The following is a 21,809-nucleotide window of genomic DNA, read 5'->3' as shown; positions in this document are numbered from 1 at the left end:
GTGTGTGCCACCACGTCCAGCTAATTTTTATGTTTTTAGTAGAGACAGAGTTTCGCCGTATTGGTCAGGCTGATCTTGAACTCCTGAACTCAGATGATCTGCCTGCCTCAGTCTCCCAAAGAGCTGAGATTACAGGTGTGAGCCACCGTGCCCGGCCGCTGTTTCCATTTTGTAACGCTAGCATCACCCCAGTGTAGGGTGGCTAGGGGTATTCTTCTTTCCTGTTTCCTGGTGTATTTTCCTCTACAGCATTGATCACTCTTTAACATACTTTTTGGTTGTCTGTCTCTACCTACAAAAATATGTATGTTCCTTGTTATATCACCAGTGCCTGGCACGTAGTTAGTCAGTCAATATTTGTTGAATGAATGAATGGGCTAAAAGAACCTTCTTCTTCTTTCTTCTGGCACTTCACACCAAATGCTTTTGGAAAATGCTATGTGAACAGGGATCATAAGCAGGAGAGGTTACACACATTGCTGTGGGATCGCCCATCATCCTCAGATACTTGTCTGGAAGGAGGTGGAGTACTTGAGTAGAAATGATACAAGATAACTTCTTCAGGAAATCAGCCAAGTGTCACAGCTTTTCACATAGGCGTGTGATATTTGCGTATGTGTGTATGAAGAGCTGTCGTGGCCTAGAATCACGGGCCTTTAGATCCCTTGTACAGATAGAAAAGTAAAGGCCGAGGCCCAGGAATGCTGCAGGCCACCGAGGTAGAGTCCCTGTCTGCCCTTCTCAGTGCCCGGTCACTTCTCACTGCACTCCCCTCTTTACTGCTAAAGCCACTTTCCCTGACTCTGAATGTGTAACCACGAGGGAGAAAAATGTACTCCAGGCTCACAGTTTGTGGAGAAAAAGCCCAGCAGCTGAAAATCATGTTGACGAAGTTTGTACCTAGAAAAAGTGGCCATTTCTATAGTGTCTTTAAATTTCCCTGTTTCTCATACATTTTATAAACAAGACAGTAGAAGGAGATTTGGGGACAGCAACTTTAGAACAAGGGCGAAAAAAATCAAACCTAGAACATTCCAGTTTCTGTTTTCTTCTCAGTTTAGGGCTGAGGCACTTTAGCTTCCTGTCTAAGGGACCACTCAAATCTGATTAGAAGCCATTGTGGGCTGGTAATTATCCGTAATTTTAGGAAGACAGATGCAGCACCAACTCTGTTCTCTAATAGCAGGCTTATTAATTTTATATTTGCATGGCAGGAGAAGCAGATGGCAAGGTGGGATAAGCGTCCAGATGCTTGGTCATTGATAGCTTTTTACTTCCACGTATCACATGGGGATTTGGGACCCAGGAGGCCTGCTGAGAACTGATGATTACCTGTCCCTTAACCAGCTAGGTTCTTTTTAATCCTGAGCTCAGAAAGATTGCTCCTACTGCAGCCAGGGAAGACAGGTGGTTGACTGGTTAGAAATCATGGCAGGTTATTTTCTCCAGTTGGCAAGCAGAGCTATCAAAAAGTTGTCTTCTCTATTGTATTTCAAATCTGGGTGTTTAAAAAATTGTGTAAGCAAATTAAGCATTTATTTAATGGTAGTTGTGTGTGTTCTTGATGCGAATGAGAGGTGCATTCCCTTGTAAAATCCCTGGGACACTGTAGGAGGACGTGAGCCTTAGAACTGAAGTTGGTTTTCTAGATAATCATGTAGACATGATGATGCTGAGCACCAGACAAAGATGTTGATTGAAGTGATTTAAAAAAATTTTCTGAGTTCAGAGTTTACACCAATATTTAGAAAATCAGCAAAGGAACTTGGAGGAATGTTCTCAGGCATCCAGTTCAGCCCCCTACCCACATTGTCATAAACTCCGAGTGTGTGTACAGGGAGGCGCATTCCTTTCTGGTCTCATCACAGATCCTTCCCTGGCTCTGCACCTGCCTGTCATGTACGTCCGTGTGAAGAGACCACCAAACAGGCTTTGTGTGAGCAATAAAGCTTTTTAATCACCTGGGTGCAGGCGGGCTGAGTCCTAAAAGAGAGTCAGTGGAGGGAGATAAGGGTGGGGCCATTTTATAGGATTTGGGTAGGTAAAGGAAAATTACAGTCAAAGGGGGGTTGTTCTCTGGTGGGCAGGAGTGGGGGTCACAAGGTGCTCAGTGTGGGAGCTTTTTGAGCCAGGATGAGCCAGGAAAAGGAATTTCACAAGATAATATCATCACTTAAGGCAAGAACCGGCCATTTTCACTTCTTTTGTGGTGGAATGTCATCAGTTAAGGCCGGACAGGGCATTTGCACTTCTTTTGTGATTCTTCAGTTACTTCAGGCCATCTGGGCATATATGTGCAAGTCACAGGGGATGCGATGGCTTGGCTTGGGCTCAGAAGCCTGACATTGCCCTCTTCCCTACCTTCCCTACCTTTTCCCTCCTGTGCGGTTCTCTCACAAAGTGAATGGCCTCAGCCACAGCTTCTCTGCAGCTGCATCAGACTGTGGCAACTGGAGTGGTGGCTGCTGCAGGGCCTGCTGTCCCCACGGAGCCCAGTCTTGCTTGCCACTACAACCTGGTCACCATTTTGCCCTGAAAGTATGTAATTCTACAGAATGTGAGCCCACATGCTGGGGATGGAGGCGTCTTTATCACGGTGTGCTCTGCATATTTTAATCTTGGGTGGAAAGTATGGAAAAGTATGTGATACCTGTGGTTTGATGTCAGAAGGACGTTGTGAACTTGATGTGGACTGAGGATGTTAAGGTGCAACAGGCACCCCGGCTTCATTAAATGAGACTTCCCCATCTCCCTGCCAGGCACACACAGGTGTATGGCCATGCCTTATGTGTTATCCTTATCTAGAGTGTGCCTTGTTGTCATGCTTAAAATTACATGATGATATTCTGCCTCATAGAGTAGGTCCCAAACCGCATTCAACACAGAAATGTACTCTTGCTATTGTACATAGAAAGTGCTTTCATATACCAAGTGGGAGAGCAGTCCTAAAATCTGGGCTGGAATCGCAGAAGGAAGGCATTGGAAAGCAACAGATTCCCTAATCCGAAGCTGATTTTTGATGAACCTAGAAACAGGACCAAGAGAAGTGAATTTGCCTAAGGCCCTGACAGTGTCTCACGGTAGCATCTGAACCTAGCAGTTTCTTGACCTATTTCTTTAAATGATTAGTCATGCTTCCTCTGATTCCTATATAAACATTCATTTATATAATGTTCATTCTTCATTCATTCTTTTATATTCATTTATATAATGTTCCTCATTCATTCTTTTGTTTCAGTGAATTATTGCAGTGCTACCACGAAACAGTATTTGAGTCAAAATGTGGCAGTGTTGATCCCTTTCCAAGGATTTTAGTTGCACAGTTTTTCAAAGCTGTGCTAGCAGTTTCTTGTTGGTTGCAAGGTGTCCTTTCAGAAGCCAATTGTGTGGTGTATTTATGTTGATTGTTGGAGGTAGTTTGGTTAGAACCTACTTCGAGTGGCTGGCGTGGGCCTGGGGGACAGTGACAGCTGCCTGCTTCATGGGCAGAGATGAAGTAATTGCTTCCTGGGAAGTACCATCCTCCTGGCCACACTCTCCAGCCCATTTCGTTTGTGTTGGTTTCCTTGGCATCTGCACGTTTCTGGCTTCATGTGAGTCTCATTTATTTTAGTGTATGACTTCAGGCTGTGGGGAAGAATGGCCATTTTAGCAAAGAGATGCACACAAAGGAACAACTGGCTAAATGTGAGTGAAGACATTCTTAGGGGGGGTTTCATTTCTTTTATTCTGTGACAGGCAGTCTGGGAAGCCGTCTGGACACGTGGCCTGCGCTGTCACAGTTCCTCCTTGCAGGATTGCAGATGTTTGGAGATTGTAGTGATAACTGTTATTGAGAATGTCATTCTCGCAGGCTCTAATAAGTCAGGATTTATTCAGTGTTAATTTGTTAAAGACAACTGTATTTCTAGCCAAATCCATGTTAGACGTTTCTCCTGGCATTGTTGCTGGGGGTATTCCCGTGGCTTAGTCTTAGGGAAGCACACGCCTTTGAATACTGCTGAAGCTGTGAGTACCCAAAGCGCACCGGAGTACTTTTGCCATATGAGGTGTTAGTCACTGATACACATCTCAGTCAGACCTGATGGATTCTTGACCCCTTCCTTTTTTAATTTTTTAATTTTTAATTTTTATTTTTGTTTTTTAAGAGCACAACCCCTCAGGTGGCCACCATGAATCTCTGGTGTTTTCAGTTGGCTGCAGCCTATTTGCCATCTCTGGTTCAAACATATTCAAAGCCTGATGATGCTTCCCTCTGTTGTTCTTCTGCTGTGTGACCTCCGCACCCGCAGGGTTCAAGACTGTCAGAGCTGGGAGCCACCTTCACAACTACCAGGGTTTCCAGAACCTCCTTCTTCTAGCCCTGGGGATGGAAGAGATGTCATCAGAGGTGAAGGCTTATTAGGTTTCCATGCCATTGATAACGAATGAGGAGGTTTTCTTTTATGTAAGGGGAGCTTCTTATAACGTGCTTTAGTAGGGTAAAGAAGCTTTTGAGGTTTGGTTTCTTTGGAAAGATAATTTGTGATCCTGCCCTTGCTTTCAACAAAAATATAGTTTGCATACCAGTGCATTTTGTATTACTGAGCACTGGCTGACAAATGGTTCTTAACTCGTCATTCACTCAGCCACTGTTTCTTGAATGGCATATGTGTGCCAGCTGTAGTAGGAACTTGCTAGGCTCTAGGACTAACCCTTATGAAACGGGGGTCCTGGGGGAAGCAAATGCATATAAATATAAACGTTTGAGGGGATATCAGAGGGGGTGCCTATAGGTGCAAAACTTCGTTCATTCTTTGCCCCATCTAGGAGGTTTTGTGTCTTAGCAGCATGTTCCATAGCAACACATCCCTCTATCAAAATATTCATCTTATTATTTTGAAATTCTCTGCTTAGGTATGTGTTTTTCTGACTAAGTTTAGAACTGGTTAAGGACAGCCTATGGGGTATGTATTATATATATCTAAACACACACATATATTTATATATATACACATTACCATTATAAATTTACAATATATTTATATATATACACACATATATATTTCTCCCTTTCTGTATATACACACACACCACACACATATATGTACACACACACATATATGAAATTCTACTGCCAAGCACAGAAAGTCAAAACTAGGCAAGGATTCTTTTAGTGTTCATGAAAAAATAGATGTGCTTAGTTGAGAGCATCCTTCAGTTGCCAGGGGAAAGACAGGATGGATTCACAAATGGAGATAGTGTTTTGTTTTTGTTTTGGTTTTTGTTTTTTCTTTGTTTAACTCTTGAATTCAAAATAATCCAGACTTATGGAAAAGTTGCAAAAATAGTACAGAGAATTCCCATATACTCTTCCCTCAGATTCCCCAAACATTTCACCCCATTTGTACTTTCTCTTTCTCTCTCTGTGGATATAACTTTTTTTTTTTTTCTGAAATGTTTGAGAGTGGAAGGTAGAATGCAGGGTAGGGTGAAAGGTGGAAGGAGAGAGGTAGGTTGGGAGGCTTTTTTTTTTTTTTTTAAACCTTCTGAGATGGAGTTTCGCTCTTGTCACCCAGGCTGGAGTGCAATGGCACGATCTCGGCTCACTGTAACCTCTGCCTTCTGTGTTCAAGTGATTCTCCTGCTTCAGCCTCCCGAATAGCTGGGATTACAGGCACCCACCACCATGCTTGGCTAATTTTTTGTATTTTTAGTAGAGGGGTTTCACCATGTTGGCCAGGCTGGTCTTGAACTCCTGACCTCTGATGATCCACCTGCCTTGGCCTACCAAAGTACTGGGATTACAAGCATGAGCCACTGTGCCTGGCGATTGGGAGGCTTTTGCAGTAACCCAGAGCGCTGTGATGAGGGCTGGACCTGGTTGGAAATGATGAGAAAGGTGAGAAGTGGTTAGGTCTGGCATATAGTTTGAAAGGAGAGTTTAAATGGGTTAGATGACAAGAGAGAGACGTGGCTCTGAAGGCATAGTAGCCCTTGCCCTGCTGGGCCGGATGAGACAGGCAGCCTAGGGCTACTACCGCACCCTGCGGGCGGCTCAGGACCTGGGCCAGCGGAGGAACCAGGCAGTGGTGCTGGCCAACTTCGGGACCCTGTGCCTGCACGCGGGTGCCAGCAGGCTGGCCCAGCACCACCTCCTGGAGGCCGTGCGGCTGTTCTCAAGGCTGCCCTGCAGGGAGTGTGGCCGGGACTTCACCCACGTGCTCCTGCAGCTGGGCCACCTCTGCACCCACCAGGGTCCGGCCCAGCAGGGCAAGGGCTACTATGAGTGGGCCCTTCCAGTCGCTGTGGAGATGGGCCATGTGGAGAGTGAGTGCCCCGGTTCCTCCTGTTCACCTTCCGGGGCCACTCGCATCAGGGCACACCTGGGGTTTGTGATTCAGAAACAAGTGGTGGTTTTTCCACCATCGAAAGTGCTGAGTCATGGCCAGCAGCAGATGTTGGCAAGCGCCCTGGAGACAGGCGGTTCCCATGCAAGGCCAGGCCCTCTGCCCTACTGGGGCAGCCAGCTCTTCCCAGTTTGCCCAGGGACCATGCTGCCTTGAGCACGGAAAGTCCTGCGTGCTGGGAATCCCTAGCCATAACCCTGGGATCAAGACAGGCTCTGCTGAGCTGGGACTTGGGGCCCCTCCATGAGCCAGGCCCTGAACGCCGGTTCTTGTGCCCGTCTTATCTGCTTGGTGTGTTGGCAGGCTGCGCACCTGTCATCCCACTTCACAAAGGACACGGGGCGGGTGATTGCCCGAAGCCGCAGAGCAGTTCATGCAAAAGCAGCTCGTTGTGCAGTGTGTGCCAGGCCCCACCCATAAATGGGGCTTGTGGGGTCCTCGGGTGGCAGGGACTGAGCGTGGGAATGTGAGTTTTAGGCCAGAGAAGCCACAAAAGGGTGAGTGGCGTGATGGCGGGGCAGCACTTGGCCCCGGGTTAGGGAAGCCTCTTAGTCTGGGACCAGAGGGTTGAGAGGATTTAGTCAAGTAATAGGTGGTGGTGGAGGGGCTGGTGGTGTAGCCTGTGTGAAGGACCAGGGATAAGCTAGTGGGGGTGAGTGGTGGTGAGTGAGTGGGGGTGAGTGAGCGGGGATGAGTGAGTGGGGGTGAGTGAGTGGAGGTGTGATGGGGGTGAGTGGGAGTGTGAGCGGGGATGAGTGGGGTGTGAGCAGGGGTGAGCGAGTGGGGGTGAGTGAGCGGGGACAAAGGGGGTGTGAGGGGCGGTGAGTGAGTGGGGGTGATTGAGTGGGGGTGAGTGAGCGGGGATGAGTGAGTGGTGGTGAGTGAGCGGAGGTGTGATGGTCAGTGAGCGGGGATGAGTGGGGGTGAGTGAGCAGAGGTGTGATGGGAGTGAGTGATCAGGAGTGTGAGCCGGGATGAGTGGGGTGCGGTGGTGAGTGAGTGGGGATGAGTGAGCGGGAGTGTGAGTGGAGATGAGTGAGTGGGGGTGAGTGAGCGGAGGTGTGATGGGGTGAGTGAGTGGGAGTGTGAGCGGGGATGACTGAGTGGGGGTGAGTGAGCGGAGGTGTGATTGGGGTGAGTGAGCGGAAGTGTGAGCGGGGATAAGTGGGGTGTGAGCGGGGGTGAGTGAGCAGGGCTTATGCAGGGAGGTGCAGAGTTAGGAGTGCGTGGGTTGGGTGCTGGATGGTGAGAAGCTCTTCTGGAGAGCTAAGCAGGGCCTGGGGCCTCAGGCTGTGGCTTGGCCTTTTCCCCAAGAGCACTGGGGAGCCATGGAGTGCTATCCAACAGTCACTGCAGACTGAGCAGTGAATGGACAGTAGGTGGGCAGGGCTGTCCGAAATCTAGGCCGCAGAGGATAGATGAGGAAGTTGAGTCCAGGGAAATGGCCGAGACAAGGGATACTGTTGTGGGTCCCCTCTGCCTTGCAGTGCTTTGTCATGGCATAGTGAGAGCACTCAGAGCTGCCTCCTGTGGCCTGGACCAGAGCCCCAGGGGCTGTGGCCAAATCTGCCCATTTCCCAGCACAGGCCTGGCACCCACTCCTGGCCCTAGGAGGGATGAGATTTTGGGAAGGACCATGTGAAGGGGCCCCGGTCCCACATATCTGCCCAAGGAGGGGTGGGGGGTTCAGACCCAGGCTTCTTCCCCAGGGGCATTCTCTGACTGGAAGGAGACCCTCCAGGAATCCAGCGCCCCAACCCCCACTGCAGCCTCCCGTGGCTCCTGGCACAATAGCCTGTGGCACCTCCTCCTACGAGGCCCTCCCCAGGGTGCTGGGGGATTCAGACTTGGAAATGCAGGCCAGGGAACGGGGATCATGCCTCCCTATCTCCCTACCCTGCCCTGAATGGTCAAGGAGACCGAGGGCGGCGCTGATACCCCACATGCTTACTTGGGGTCATTTTTGAGTCACTTTTGGTAGTTTGTGTCATTTTAGGAGTTTGGCTGTTGTGTCTAGATGGTCTGATTTGTTGGTGTAGAGTTGTTCGTAGTGTTTTCATGGAATCCTTTTATTTCTGTCAGGTTGGCAATAATGTTTCCTCTTTCATTTCTCATTTTAGAAACTTGGGTTTTTAATTTTTTATTTATTTCTTTTTATTAGAGATGGGGTCTCATCATGTTCCCCCAGGCTAGTCTTGAATGCTGGCCTCAGCGATCCTTCCACCTCGGCCTCACAAAGCGCTGGGATGACAGGCGTGAGCCATGGTGCTCAGTCTCTGATTTCGGTCATTTGTGTCCCTATTTCTTTTCTTGGTCAGTCTGGTGAAAGATTTGTCAATTTTGTTATTATTTTCAAAAAACCCACTTTTGGTTCTGTTGATTATCTCTTTTGTTTTTCCATTCTCTGTATTTTTACTTCCCATTTCCACTCTCATATTTATTATTTTCTTCCTTTTATTTGCTTTGGGTTTAGTTCATTCTTTTTCTAGTTTCTCAAGGTGGAAGGTTAGGTTTTTGATTTGAGATTTTTCTTCGTCTTTGAATGTAGACATTTACAGTTATAAATTTCCCTTTCAGCACTGCCTTAGCTGCATGTTGGAATTTTTGATACACTGTGCTTTTTTTTTTTTTTTTTTTTTTTAAAGACAGAGTTTTGCTCTATTGCCCAGGGTGGGGTGCAGTGGTGTAATCTTGGCTCACTGCAACTTCTACCCAGGTTCAAGCCATTCTCATGCCTCAGCCTCCCGAGTAGCTGGGATTACAGACATGCACCACCCTACCCGGCTAATTTTTATATTTTATTTTTTTATAGAGACGGGATTTCACCATGTTTCCCAGGCTGTTCTCAAACTCCTGAACTCAAGCGATCCTCCCGCCTCGGCCTCCCACAGTGCTGGGATGACAGGCGTGAGCCACCGCGCTGGCCCGGGCTGTGCATTTGTTTGCATTCTTCTCAAATTAGTTTTCAGTTTCCCTGATGGTCTCTTTGACTCACTGGTTGTTTAGGAGTGTGTAATTTCCACATATTTTTGAATTTCTCACATTTCCTTCACTGTTGATTTCCAGTTTCATGCCAGTACAGCTGAAGAACACCTCTGCTTTGGTCTCAGACCTTCTCCATTCACTGAGGCTCATTTTGTGGCCTGGCACATGGTCTGTCATGGGGAATGTCCCATGGGTGCTCGAGAGGACTGTGTATTCAGCTGTTGTTGGGTGGTGTGTGTAACAGCTGTCCATTTGGCGTACCTGGTTTCCTGTGTTAATCTCCGGAATGTTTCTGGCACTAGAAAATCAGAAGCTTTCCACTGTTCCCAGCGCCCTGGCTTTGGGAGAGGTCAGTGAGCCTGTGGCTTGGGAGCCTGGTTGCATGAGAGAAGCATGTGTGGGAACGCCAGGGCCCAGCTTTGAACCCCGTTCCCCCAACATGATGCCGTATGTGGCAGACATGATGCTTGGCTTTGCTCTCTCAGGGTTCCATCTGCGACAGGGGCTACTTGTGCCCCTGGCCTCATCAGCTCAGGCTGAAGGCGGCCCTGGTCCTGGCCAGAGAGGCTTTGTGAAGCAGAAATAGATGGCCTGGTGCAGGGGCCGAGCCTGGCCAGGACCTCAGCCCTGGGAGTTGTAAAGAAGGCCGGCCTCTACCATGAGCATCTGCACCAAGGTGTGCCCATGTAACTGTGTGTTCGGAATCTGTCCTGAAATGGGTGCATGGCCTGTCTGTGCTCAGTCTCCCCACCTATGGGGCCCAGGCTCACAGAGGTGTGAAAGAGGCAAGCATGGCGCAGGGTCCTCCGAGCCCAGCCAGCCTCGCTTCAATGCTGGGAGACTAACGTCTTCCATTTTGTCTTCTGCCCAGGCCAGCTGCGGTCCTTCCAGCGGCTGTGCTACTTCTACGGCACTGTCATGCCCAGTGAGGCCCAGTGTGTCATCTACCATGAGCTCCAGCTCTCCCTGGCCCGCAAGGTGGCCGACAAGGTGCTGGAGGGGCAGCTCCTGGAGACCATCAGTCAGCTCTACCTGTCCCTGGGTACCGAGCGGTAAGGGCTGGCTTTGCAGTGGTGGAGGTGGGGACGGGCAGGGCAGGGAGGGGGGCACAAGAAATCTGGCCCAGGACCCCAGCAGCCCCTCTCCTTTTGATCATTTGGTTCCTTGGCATCAGATGCTTTGAGCTGGTGGGCCTGGGGTCGTTCCAGGGCTGCTGCTGGCCCGTGAGTCCCAGCTTGAGCCTCCCTTGTTGGGTCAAAGGTCATCTCCACCCCAGCAGAGGCAGTACGTGCACTCGGGCTGTTCTTCCTACTATGGTGGCTTTTGTCATCTGACCTCTGACTGCCCCGAATCTTTACTCCTGGCCTTCATCTGTCCCCTTAAATGTGACCACAGCAGCCACCTGTGGCTTCTCTCCCACAGAAGACAGAGCCAGTTGTGTCACCTGCTTCCCTGGGGCAGGGTTTCAAGGTCTCACATCCCATATGTGGCCTACTCGGCTTCCCCCAAGCATCCTGACCTGGTGGGGTAACCATGGCCCTGGCCACTCCACCCACAGGGCCCAGTGACATTGCTGCAGTCACACCCCCTCGAGTGTCAGACTTACTGAGAGAGCAGGGAAGGAGCCAGATTCCATGGGGACCTGGGAGACTGGCTCCAGTCTTGGCCTCAGGTTCACAGAAGGAAAATGGGCCAGTGTGCTAGAGCCATGCTTCTCAAAGTGTAGTCCCTGGACCAGCAGAGCAGGATCCATGTCACCTAGGAGCCTGTGGCAAGTGGGAGTTCTAGGGCCTGCCCCAGGCCTGTGGAGCCGGAAGCTCTGTGGGCAGGGCCAGCAAGCTATAGGGACAGGCCTCCGGGTGACTGTGATACCTGCACACCTTGAGAACCATCGGCCCAGATAGCCTCTGAACACTAACGGCTCCTGGTGCGTCTGGAGAAGACACAGGCCATGTCTGGAAGGCAGGGGAGATGGACTAGCACACTCCTCCTGCCACAGGGCAGCATGATGCTCAATTCCCTCAGAAGGATATCCTTCATCTTTTCCATGCTGTGTGTGTTCACCCTGGCCCTCCCAGTAGCCTGGGAAGGGCAGAACACTGCACACACAAGAGGGCCGTTCCCAGTCCGCACATTCCAGATTCATCTGTCACCAGACCCACAGGAGGAGGCAGACTGGTTCCAGGAGGATGAAAGCCCTTGTTCTGACACCTGTGTCTGATTCCAGGGCCTACAAATCCACTCTGGACTACACTAAATGAAGTCTGGGGATTTTCATTGATCTTCAGAAGAAAGAGAAGGAGGCGCGTGCCTGCCTGCAAGCAGGGAAGATCTACTACAGCCTGCAGCAGAGCGAGCTGGTGGACCTGTACATCCAGGTGAGTGGCAAGGGATGCAGGAGGACCCCTGTGCTGTTCACTCTCTGTCCATCCACCCATCCATTCATCTGTCCATCCATCCATCTGTCCATCCATCCATCCATCATTCATCCATCCTTTTCTCATCCATCTATTCACCCATCTATCCATCCATTCACCTGTCCATCCACCCATCCATTCATCCTTCCATCATCTATCTGTTTACCTGCTCATCCTTCCATCCATCCATCCATCATCCATCCATTCTTCCATCATCTTCCCATATACCTGTGGGTCCTTCCATCTATCCATCTATCATCCATCCATCCATCCTTCCATCCTTCCATCATCCATCCATTCACCTGTTTGTCTTTCCACGCATCCATCCATCCATCCATCATCCATCCCTCCGTCCATCCATCCATCCCTCCGTCCATCCATCCATCTATCATCCATCCATCCTTTTATCATCCATCCATTCACCTGTCCATCCATCCATTCACCTGTTCGTCCATCCATCCATCCTTCCATCTATCTTTCCATCATCCATCCAACTGTTCATCCTTCTATCCATCCGTCCATCCATCATGCTTCTGTTCACCTCTTCGTCCATCCATTCACCTGTTCGTCCATCCTTCCATCCATCCTTCCATCCATCTTTCCATTATCCATCCAACCATCTTCCATCCATCCATGATGCTTTCATTCAGCTGTCCATCCATCCATCCATTCATTCATCATCCATCCTTTTATCATCCATCCATCCATTGAGCTGTTCATCCATCTCTCTGTCCATTCTTCCATCCTTCCATCATCCATTCACCTGTTCATTCTTCCATCCATCCATCATCCATCCATCCTTCCATCATTCATCCACTCGCCTGCTCATCCTTCCATCCATCCATCCATCCATCCTTCTATCATACATCCATTCACCTGTTCATCCTTCCATTCACCTGTTCATCCTTCCATTCATCCATGTATCGTCCATCCATCCATCCATTCATCCATCCATCATTCATCCATTCTTTTATCATCCATTCATTCAGCCACCATCCATCCACCTGTTCGTCCATTCATCCATCCATCCTTCCATCATCCATCCATTCACCTGTTCGTCCTTCCATCCATCCATCATTCATCCATCCATCCATCCATTTTATCCATTCATCCATTTATTCATCCATCCATCTATCATCCATCTATCCTTCCATCATCCATCCACTCACCTCCTGTTCATCCTTCCATCCATCCATTTATCCATTCATCCATCCATCCATCCTTCCATCATCCACCCATCTTTCCATCATCTATCCTTCCATCATCCATCCATTCATCTGTTCATCCTTCCATCTATCCATCATCCATCCATCCATCCATTTATCCATCCATCCATCATCCATCCAGCCATCATCCATCCATCTGTCCATTCATCTATCCATCCTTTTATCATCCATCCTTTTATCATACATCCATTTATCATCCATCCATTCACCCGTCTATCCATCCATTCACCTGTTCATCCATCCATCCGTCCATTCATCCTTCCATCAACCATCCATTCACCTGTTCATCCTTCCATCCACCCACCTGTTCATCCTTCCATCCATCTACCATTCATCCATCCACCATTCATCCATCCATCATTCATCCATTCATCCATTTATCCATTCATCCATTTATCCATTCATCCATATATCCATCTATCATCCATTCATCCTTCCATCAACCATCCACTCACCTCCTGTTCATCCATCCATCCATCATTCATCCATCTATCCATTTATCCATTCATCCATCCATCCTTCCATCATCCATCCATTCATCTGTTCATCCATCCATCCATCATCCATCCATCCATCCATCCATCATCCATCCATCATCCATCCATCTGTCCATTCATCCATCCATCTGTCCATTCATCCATCCATCCTTTTATCATCCATCCTTTTATCATACATCCATTTACCCGTCTATCCATCCATTCACCTGTTCATCCATCCATCCGTCCATTCATCCTTCCATCAACCATCCATTCACCTGTTCATCCTTCCATCCTTCCATCCATCCACCTGTTCATCCTTCCATCCATCTATCATTCATCCATCCACCATTCATCCATCCATCATTCATCCATTCATCCATTTATCCATTCATCCATTTATCCATTCATCCATATATCCATCTGTCATCCATCCATCCTTCCATCGACCATCCACTCACCTCCTGTTCATCCATCCATCCATCATTCATCCATCTATCCATTTATCCATTCATCCATCCATCCTTCCATCATCCATCCATTCATTTGTTCATCCATCCATCCATCATCCATCCATCCATCCATCCATCCATCCATCCATCCATCCATCCATCATCCATCCATCTGTCCATTCATCCATCCATCTGTCCATTCATCCATCTGTCCATTCATCCATCCATCATTCACCCATCCATCATTCACCCATCCTTTTATCCATCCATTCACCCGTCTATCCATCCATTCACCTGTTGTTCCATCCATCTGTCCGTTCATCCTTCCATCATCCATCCAATCACCAGTTTATCCTTCCATCCATCCATCATCCATCCACATATCCTTTTATCCATTCATCCATCCATCCATCATCCATCCATGCTTCCATCATCCATCCATGCTTCCATCATCCATCCATCCTCCTGTTCATCCTTCCATCCATCCATCATCCATTCACCCATCCATTCATCCATCCATCCATCCTTCCATCCATCCTTTCTCCCATCCATCCATTCACTGTTCGTCCATCCATCCATCATTCATCCATCCACCCACCAATCTACCTATTAATCCATCCCTCCATTCATCTATCTGTCAATTTGTTTATCCATACATTCATCTACCATCTATCCATCCATATGCACATACATCATCTACCCTCCACCCATCCATACATTATCTACCCACCCATACATACATACAGACATACACACATCATTCCACCCAGCCAGCCAGCCAGCCAGCCATCCATCCATCCATCCATCCATCCATCCATCCATCCATCCATCCACTCATCCACCCATCCAACCATCCACCCATCCACCCATCCATCCACCCACCCGTCCGTCCATCCGTCCGTCCATCCATCCATCCATCCATCCATCCATCCATCCATCCATCCATCCATCCATCCATTCATCCATCCATCCATCCATCCGTCCATCCATGCATCCCAGCATTAATCTATCCACACACTCATCCATCCATCCATGTGTCTACATCTCCTCATCCATTCATCCATCCATCCACTCATTCCTAAGCCACTGCTGAGCACCTGTTGTGTGCCTTTTTCCTCCCTCCAACTGGTTCCCTCATATCCTCCCCCAGTGGCCAGCATCTTCTCCCTGAGGGCAGAGGCGCAGCCCCTCACAGTGCCCAGCACCTGCTCAAATACAGCACATGCTCAAATAATGTGACCACTCAGTTAACACACAGAAGAACTTGCTCCAAGCAACACGTGGCACATCTCCTTACAAAATGAATCTATCATAGTGGCTGTTTTCAGAGGCTTTCCCAAACACAGTGTGATCCGGAACAAATTGTGAAGCCCACGAGCCTGGTGAAGCTTTCATTACTGAGCATCTGCTGTATACCTCCTTGAGCTGAGGAGAGGGATCAAGAGCTCATGGCCAAGAGGGGACCAGGCCCACCCACAAACACTGTTGATGTGGCAGGGATGTGGCAACGCAGAAAGGAGCCAGGGGATGGGCTCCCAGCAATCTGGGGGCCACGGAGACTGGTTTGAGTGCAGGGGGAGTGGGCTAGGGCTAGCCCTGGTGGTAGGATTCACAGGTGTCGGGCTCCTGGGCTGCAGCTGCTCAGTCATCTCCTGGCACTCAGGTGCATCAGTTCATTGTCCTCATGCCAGTGGTGGGGGCAGCCCTAATGCACAGGGTCTGAAAAATGCTCAGGTGTACCTGTAGTGTGTGAGAGGAAGGAGGCTGGAAAAGGTGGGCATGGCCACCTCACCAGGTGTGGGTCTTGAGGGAACTTCTGTCTCCTTTCAGGTGGCACAGAATGTGGTCCTGTACACAGGTGACCCCAACCTGGGGCCGGAGCTGTTTGAGGCAGCTGGAGACATCTTCTTCAGTGGGGCCTGGGAGCAGGAGAAAGCTGTGTCCTTCTACTGGGTGAGCTGGCCTGTGGGCTGATGTGGGTGGGCCTCAGGGGGGCACCTGGAGGGCTGAGGCACAGGTGTGGCAGGGCAGAGGCCTCCCACCTGGAGGCAGGGCCACCCATGCACATGCTAGTTTCCAAGTGGTCTCACCGGGCATGATATTGACCGTGCCCCTGCCCGGGACAAACGCTCGGGGCCTGGATGTGACAATGGCTCTACCCTTGTACCTGATGATCTCAAGCAACCATGAGCGGGAAGTTCTGTCCCCATCTTTCAGATGAGGAAACTGAGGCTCAGAGAGGCACAGGGACATGTCAGAGGACACACAGCATGTCAGTGGGAGGCCCGGGTCTGCATGCACCCCGAAGTGGGACGGCTTCTCCCTTCCTCTGAGCTCACGGTGTGGCTCAGCCCTGGGCACAGATAAATGTGGTGTTTTTAGAGCAGAGAGGAGTGCTGGCTCCCCCGAGTCAGACCCCCGGTGGCCAGGTGGGAAATACGGGTCTGAGGCTGCCGGGTGTAGCTGGATGGGCCTCAGGTGACTCTTCAGCCCCCAACTTGGGTGTCTGAACTGTGTGTTATCCCAGAGCACAGAGCTGTGTGGAGGTGCAGGTGTAGCTGGGGTGTGGGAAGCTCCAAGCACATGTTTGAGCTCTGAGGAGGGCGCTGGGCAAGGTGGGTGCTACGGGAAACCTGACCCCACCTGCCTGTGTGGTAGGACCGGGTCCTGGCCCTGGCAATGACTACAGGCAACCGCAAGGCGGAGCTGCAGCTACAGCTGTGCAACAAGCTGGTGGCACTGCTGGCCACACTGGAAAATCCCCAGGAGTGCTTGGAGTTTGCCTACGTGGCCCTAGCACTCAGCATCACTCTGGGTAAGTCCCCTGAGCCCCACCCTGCCAGGACCCACACTTTGCCAGAGCCCAGCCTCCAGGACTGCAGGGCAGGAGCTGAAACAGCTGCTGGATTTTCCTGGTCTCCTGTCCTGGCAGGCAGATCTGCCCAACTGGCTTCCCCGTCCAGCTGTGCGGCACAGCCCGAGGTCTCACGCAGTGCAGAGCTCCCTGCCTGACTGAGCTCTGTTTCCTCTGCCTGTTCCCGCTGCTGACCACAAGGGCCGCCCAGTGTGCCCTCTGCCTTCCAGACATGCCAGGCATCTCGTTGGTCCCTGTATGTGCCAGGCTGAGTGGCATATTCCCTTTCTCTTGTACCCTTCCCACCCTCATCAACCACCCAGCTCTCTGGCTGATAAAATCCCAATTCCCCTTCCAACAGTCTGCCCCTTAAGGCCGGGCATCCCCTGGTGCTGTGCCAGGGTCGTCTGTCCCCCTCCAGAGACAGGGAACCCTAGGCAGGCCGCATGCCCCAGCGCCTTGTGCCCTGTGGCCCAGTACACAGTAGGTGTGCAGCTGACTCCCCAAAGTAGGGGGCTCCGATTGTGACACACCCAGGAGGAGTCGGATGTTATGTCTGTGGGTTGCCTGGAGCCGGGGTGCCTGGGAGCACCTGGACTGCATGGCTTTTGGGCTCCCCTGGTTAAAACCAGTGAGCATAGGCAGGTGGCTATGTGTAGGCACAGAGCTGGGCCATCCAAGTCCGACTTTGCCAAAGCCTCACAGTAGACAGGGGCAGGCCTTATTAATTCTGCTTTGCAGATGGGAAAGTGAGTCTGGGAACCCAGAAGGGACCGGCCAGAGCTGCCCAGGTGACCGCAGGTGCCTGCAGGCAAGCCAGGTGTACTGCCTGGGGTCTGCATACCTGCTCCAGAGGGGCCTGTGCCCTCCCTGCCCCAGGGAGCCACATCCTCACACCTGCCCCTTTGGCCTCCACCCCAGGGGACCAGCTGAATGAGCGCATGGCCTACCACCGGCTGGCCGCCCTGCACCATCAGCTGGGTCATGGCAAGCTGGCAGAGCACTTCTACCTCAAGGCCCTATAGCTCTGCAACTCGCCGCTGGAGTTCGACGAGGAGACCCTCCACTACGTGAATGTGTACCAGGTGCTCGGTGACATCATCTTCTACGACCTGAAGGTGGGTGGGGAGGGGCAGGGCTTGGGGTGTTCCCGGCCCCCTTGGAGTGGGATCTCCACCCAGACCCCAGAGGCCTGGGTTCCAGCCTTCCTTAGGAATGGCCCAGTGGCCTCCATGGAGCTCTGCAAGTGGCTGGAGGAGCCGGCAAGGTCAGCAGATACAACCTAGCTCCCAAGCTGGCCAGGCCCCACCCTCAAGAACTCAGTCTCAGCCAGGGAGGCTGACACATGAGTAGGCAATGGTGTCCTCTGGATAAAGAAGGAGGATTGCAGTCGGGGGGCCCTCCTGGAGGAGATGACACCAAAGCTGATTCTTGACAGTCAAGTGTCAAGTTGCATTTAACAAAGAAAACAGGGTCGGGAGAAGGACATTTCGGAGGACGGCATCATCCTCACATTGAATCAACGTTGCAAGATCCAACCCAAATCCTGGCGCCTCGTCTAGGAAGCCTGCCCAGGGTGCCAGCCTGCACTGGGCAACTCCTTCCTGGAGTTCCAAGACACCTTGAATTTTCACATCACCCAGGAAGGGTGGGGTGGGACCAGTGTCTTACCATTGGGTTCACAGACAGGGAAACCCCAGCTCAGGGCAGGTGCGGTGGGGCGGGGCCCCAGCCAGCCAGGCTGAGGCCTTGCTGGGTCGGGTCTGTCTCGAGGGGAGGTGCTGTGCTCCCTCTGCCCCCAGCCCTGCAGGGGTGGAGAGCTGGGACTGTCAGACTCAGACCTGGGGTGTCTCCACCCCTCTGCCCAGCAGGCACCGCCCCTCCTCAGCATCGCACCGGCACCGCGTCAGTGCTCCTTATGGGCTGAGGGGCCAGGGCACTCCAGTCCTGCGGCCGAGATCTTGGGGGCCTTAGAACAACATGAGGAGCTGGGGCAGCCCTAAGACCCCGCCGCATATCCCCCACCGCAGGCCTGGGGCTGCCCGGAAGGCCCCCGCCCAGTGCTGACGACACCTGGTGGTCAGAAGTGGTCCCTGTGGCCTCCCAAGTCCCAGCCAGACAGGGAGGTGCCAAGTGTCAGACCTAGAGGGACGCTGCTCACCGCTCAGGGGCTCGCCTGGGACCCAGGTGGACGGGCCTCCCAGAAGAGGCCTTTCTCTGTTTTGGTCAAGCCTGCCGCCCACTCCGCCTGCCCAGGAGGAAGGAAAGGGCCAAGTAGTACCTGAGAGGCCAAAGTCCACGGTTGGGGTTGAGGGGCAGAGGCCTCCTTCACCTCCTTCCCATGCACAGCCCTCCTTCCCATGCACAGTCTTCCTTCCCATGCACAGCCCTCTGGGCCTCATCGTGACTATGCTGTCAGCGCAGGCCAGCTTCCCACAGGGAGGCCCCCTTGGAATTCCCCAAGGGCGGCTGTCTTTCCAAGGCTACACCCTCCTCCTTGTGTAGTAGGCTCTGGACCCAGGGCCCAGAGGAGTAGGAGAAAAAGCCGGGCTGCATGGGGCCTGGAAGGCTGGCAGAGAGGCAGGGGTAAATGGGCATCTTTGCCGATTGCCTCTAAAAAGGGGTCCCCTTTAGTCTACACGTGAGAGCGAGCCCTGGAATAGGTAGGATTAGGTGTGTCCTGGCTCAGCCTGCCACTCACTAGCTGCTGCACACACTACAGGCACATGGAAATGCACACGCAAATGCACACGGGCACAGGCACACGCACACACAGGCGCGCACACACAGACACGCACACACACACAGGCATGCACACAGGCACACAAACACGCACAGACACACAGGCACCCAAATATGCACAGACACATGCACAGGCACACGCAGAGACATATGCATTGGCTGGCTCCTTCCTGTTTAGTTGGGATGCCCCCACCCCTTCAGGAAGCCTTTGCCTTCCACCCCTGGCTGAGTCTGGGGCCTCCTGGGCCCCCCACAGGCTCCTGGGCTTCCCTCTGCCACAGCCCGGGCCACCCTGTGTGGTCAGTGTTCACTCCCAGGTCCCTCAGACTGGGAGCAAGGACATTAGGCTCAGCCACGTACCCAGCACAGAGTCCAGTGTTCGGCTGGGCCGGGGGGCATTGGATGAGCAGTGGCGGTGACTCGGGGCCTTCTCACGCCCCTGCGCCGTGTGTGGGGCGGGGCAGTGGGGGAATGGACTGCTGCATCTTGGACTTTGTCCTTGGCCCTGGGAGTCATCTTGAGATGGTAAAGAGGGACAGGCTAGGCATGGGTCTTAGAGAGGTCCCTTGGGTGACCCCATGTGGAGGAGGCGCCTGGGGAGAAGCCGGGTGGGGGATGGGAGGGTCAAGGAGGAGGTCTGGGAGACGGCATCCCAACCCAGGGATGGTGAGTTTGAGCCAAAGATGCATTGAAAATGGGAGTGGATGTCTGGGGAGTCACACTCCGTCAATATTTCAGGGAACATTGCCAGAGAGAACACCTGTGAGATGGTTTTGTACCTGGCCTGTCCCGTGGAGGGCCTGGAAATGGTCAGCATGGACAGGGGCCAGAGGGGAGCCTGGGTCACTCAACGCTGTGCCCCTGCTGTGGCTTGGAGCCACGGGCCCTGCATGGAACTCTCAGAGCAGGCAGGATCTGCCCTGACCTCAGCCCATGGGGAAAGCAGCCACTGCCTGCAGAGAGGGTGGCACTGGGGCAGGAGACTTGGGGTGAGTGGGGCGTAGGGGCAGTCAGGAAGGCTTCCAGGGGTGTCAGGGTCATCCCCACCTCCTGCAGCTGAGACCACAGCAGTGTCACAGGCTTCAGGGATCATGGGGTGAGCCAGCATTGGCTGGACATGTGGAATGACCTGGAGACAGGAACGGCCTCTGGGAAGACGGGCTCCGAGTCCCCCTTTTGCTGAGCATGACCTGTCCCCTTCAGGACCCGTTTGATGCAGCCGGGTACTACCAGCTGGCACTGGCAGCCGCCGTGGACCTGGGCAACAAGAAGGCACAGCTGAAGATCTACACGCGGCCGGCCACCATCTCCCACAACTTCCTCCTGGACCGTGAGAAGTCGCTCCTCTTCTACCAGAAGGCCAGGACCTTCGCCACAGAGCTCAACATCCGCAGGGTCAACCTGCCTCCTCTGCCACTCTGCGGGTGGGCCCCCTGGTTGGCCCCCAGCCACCCTCGCTGAGGACAGCATCCGAGGGAGTGGGTTTTGTGCAAGGAGGATGGTCTCCTCCCTCTCCTGGTGTCTCCCGTGGCTCATTTTCTGGGAAATGGAGGCATGAAAGCAGGGTTCAAATAGCAATAAATGGTTTTTTTTTTGCAATAACATACCGAAGTCCCCAGGGCATCCTTCCCTGTGTGCTTCCTGGGCTGTGTCTGGGGGCCATCTCCTTCCCTGGTGGCAGCCCGCTGATCTTGGGGATGAGAACAACTGTGAGTCCAACAGACCTGGGCCAGGTCATCATGAGCCTCGGTTTCCTCGGCGGCCAGAGGGGAGATGGTGGTGGAACTCTGGGCAGCTCCTTGCTCTCCCTGCTCAGAGCTCTTGCTGTAGGTCTCGTGCCGCCCTTGCCTTTAACCTTCAGGCCACTGTGCCTGGATGTGGGGGCTGCTAGTGTCCCTGTTCGCCATTGAAGAAATAGAGGCACAGAGAGGTTAGGTGTCTGGCCCACCGTCACACAGCAGGTAGGGGCGGAGACGCAGAGCCCAGTACACTGACCACCACACCACCCTGCCAGCCTGCAGCCAGGAAGATGTCCCCCATTAGGACCCAAGGTCAGCTCCTGGACCTCTCTTGTGGTGTCAGGAGAGCCACAGGCCAGTGAGGGTGGCCCCAGGGATCCCTCACTCAGTGTCCTCTGCTCCCAGACTTGGTTGGGCCGGGCCTGGCCAGTCCCACCTCTGACCACTGGTCAGCCCTGCGGGAAGTGAGATGCGGGGATCTCCGCCTGTGTAGACGCTGCTACCCAGTATTGAAAGCCTTATCTGGGCT

General features: G+C 52.3%; 1 protein-coding gene across 3 annotated transcripts in view; it reads left to right on the top strand.

The window, feature by feature from the left end:
• LOC144341475 (SH3 domain and tetratricopeptide repeat-containing protein 1-like) overlaps window positions 1-21,145 on the top strand; it is a 52,166-nt gene extending 31,021 nt beyond the window's left edge. For 2 of the 3 annotated variants that reach the window (XM_078005028.1, XM_078005029.1), the window contains exons 5-10: window positions 10,246-10,426; window positions 11,602-11,752; window positions 15,776-15,898; window positions 16,604-16,760; window positions 17,721-17,917; window positions 20,745-21,145. In XM_078005028.1, coding sequence (XP_077861154.1) covers window positions 10,246-10,426; window positions 11,602-11,635 — 215 coding nt within the window. In that variant the 3' untranslated portion in view covers window positions 11,636-11,752; window positions 15,776-15,898; window positions 16,604-16,760; window positions 17,721-17,917; window positions 20,745-21,145. Of the gene's footprint in view, window positions 1-9,405; window positions 9,724-10,245; window positions 10,427-11,601; window positions 11,753-15,775; window positions 15,899-16,603; window positions 16,761-17,720; window positions 17,918-20,744 lie in introns of those variants that run through there. The other variant, XM_078005027.1, reaches the window with a different exon arrangement.
• The last annotated feature ends 664 nt before the right edge of the window (window positions 21,146-21,809 follow it).

This window comes from Macaca mulatta, chromosome 6, assembly GCF_049350105.2.
Source record: "Macaca mulatta isolate MMU2019108-1 chromosome 6, T2T-MMU8v2.0, whole genome shotgun sequence".
NCBI classification, from domain to species: Eukaryota; Metazoa; Chordata; class Mammalia; order Primates; family Cercopithecidae; genus Macaca; species Macaca mulatta.
This window is presented reverse-complemented; position numbering and strand designations above follow the sequence as displayed.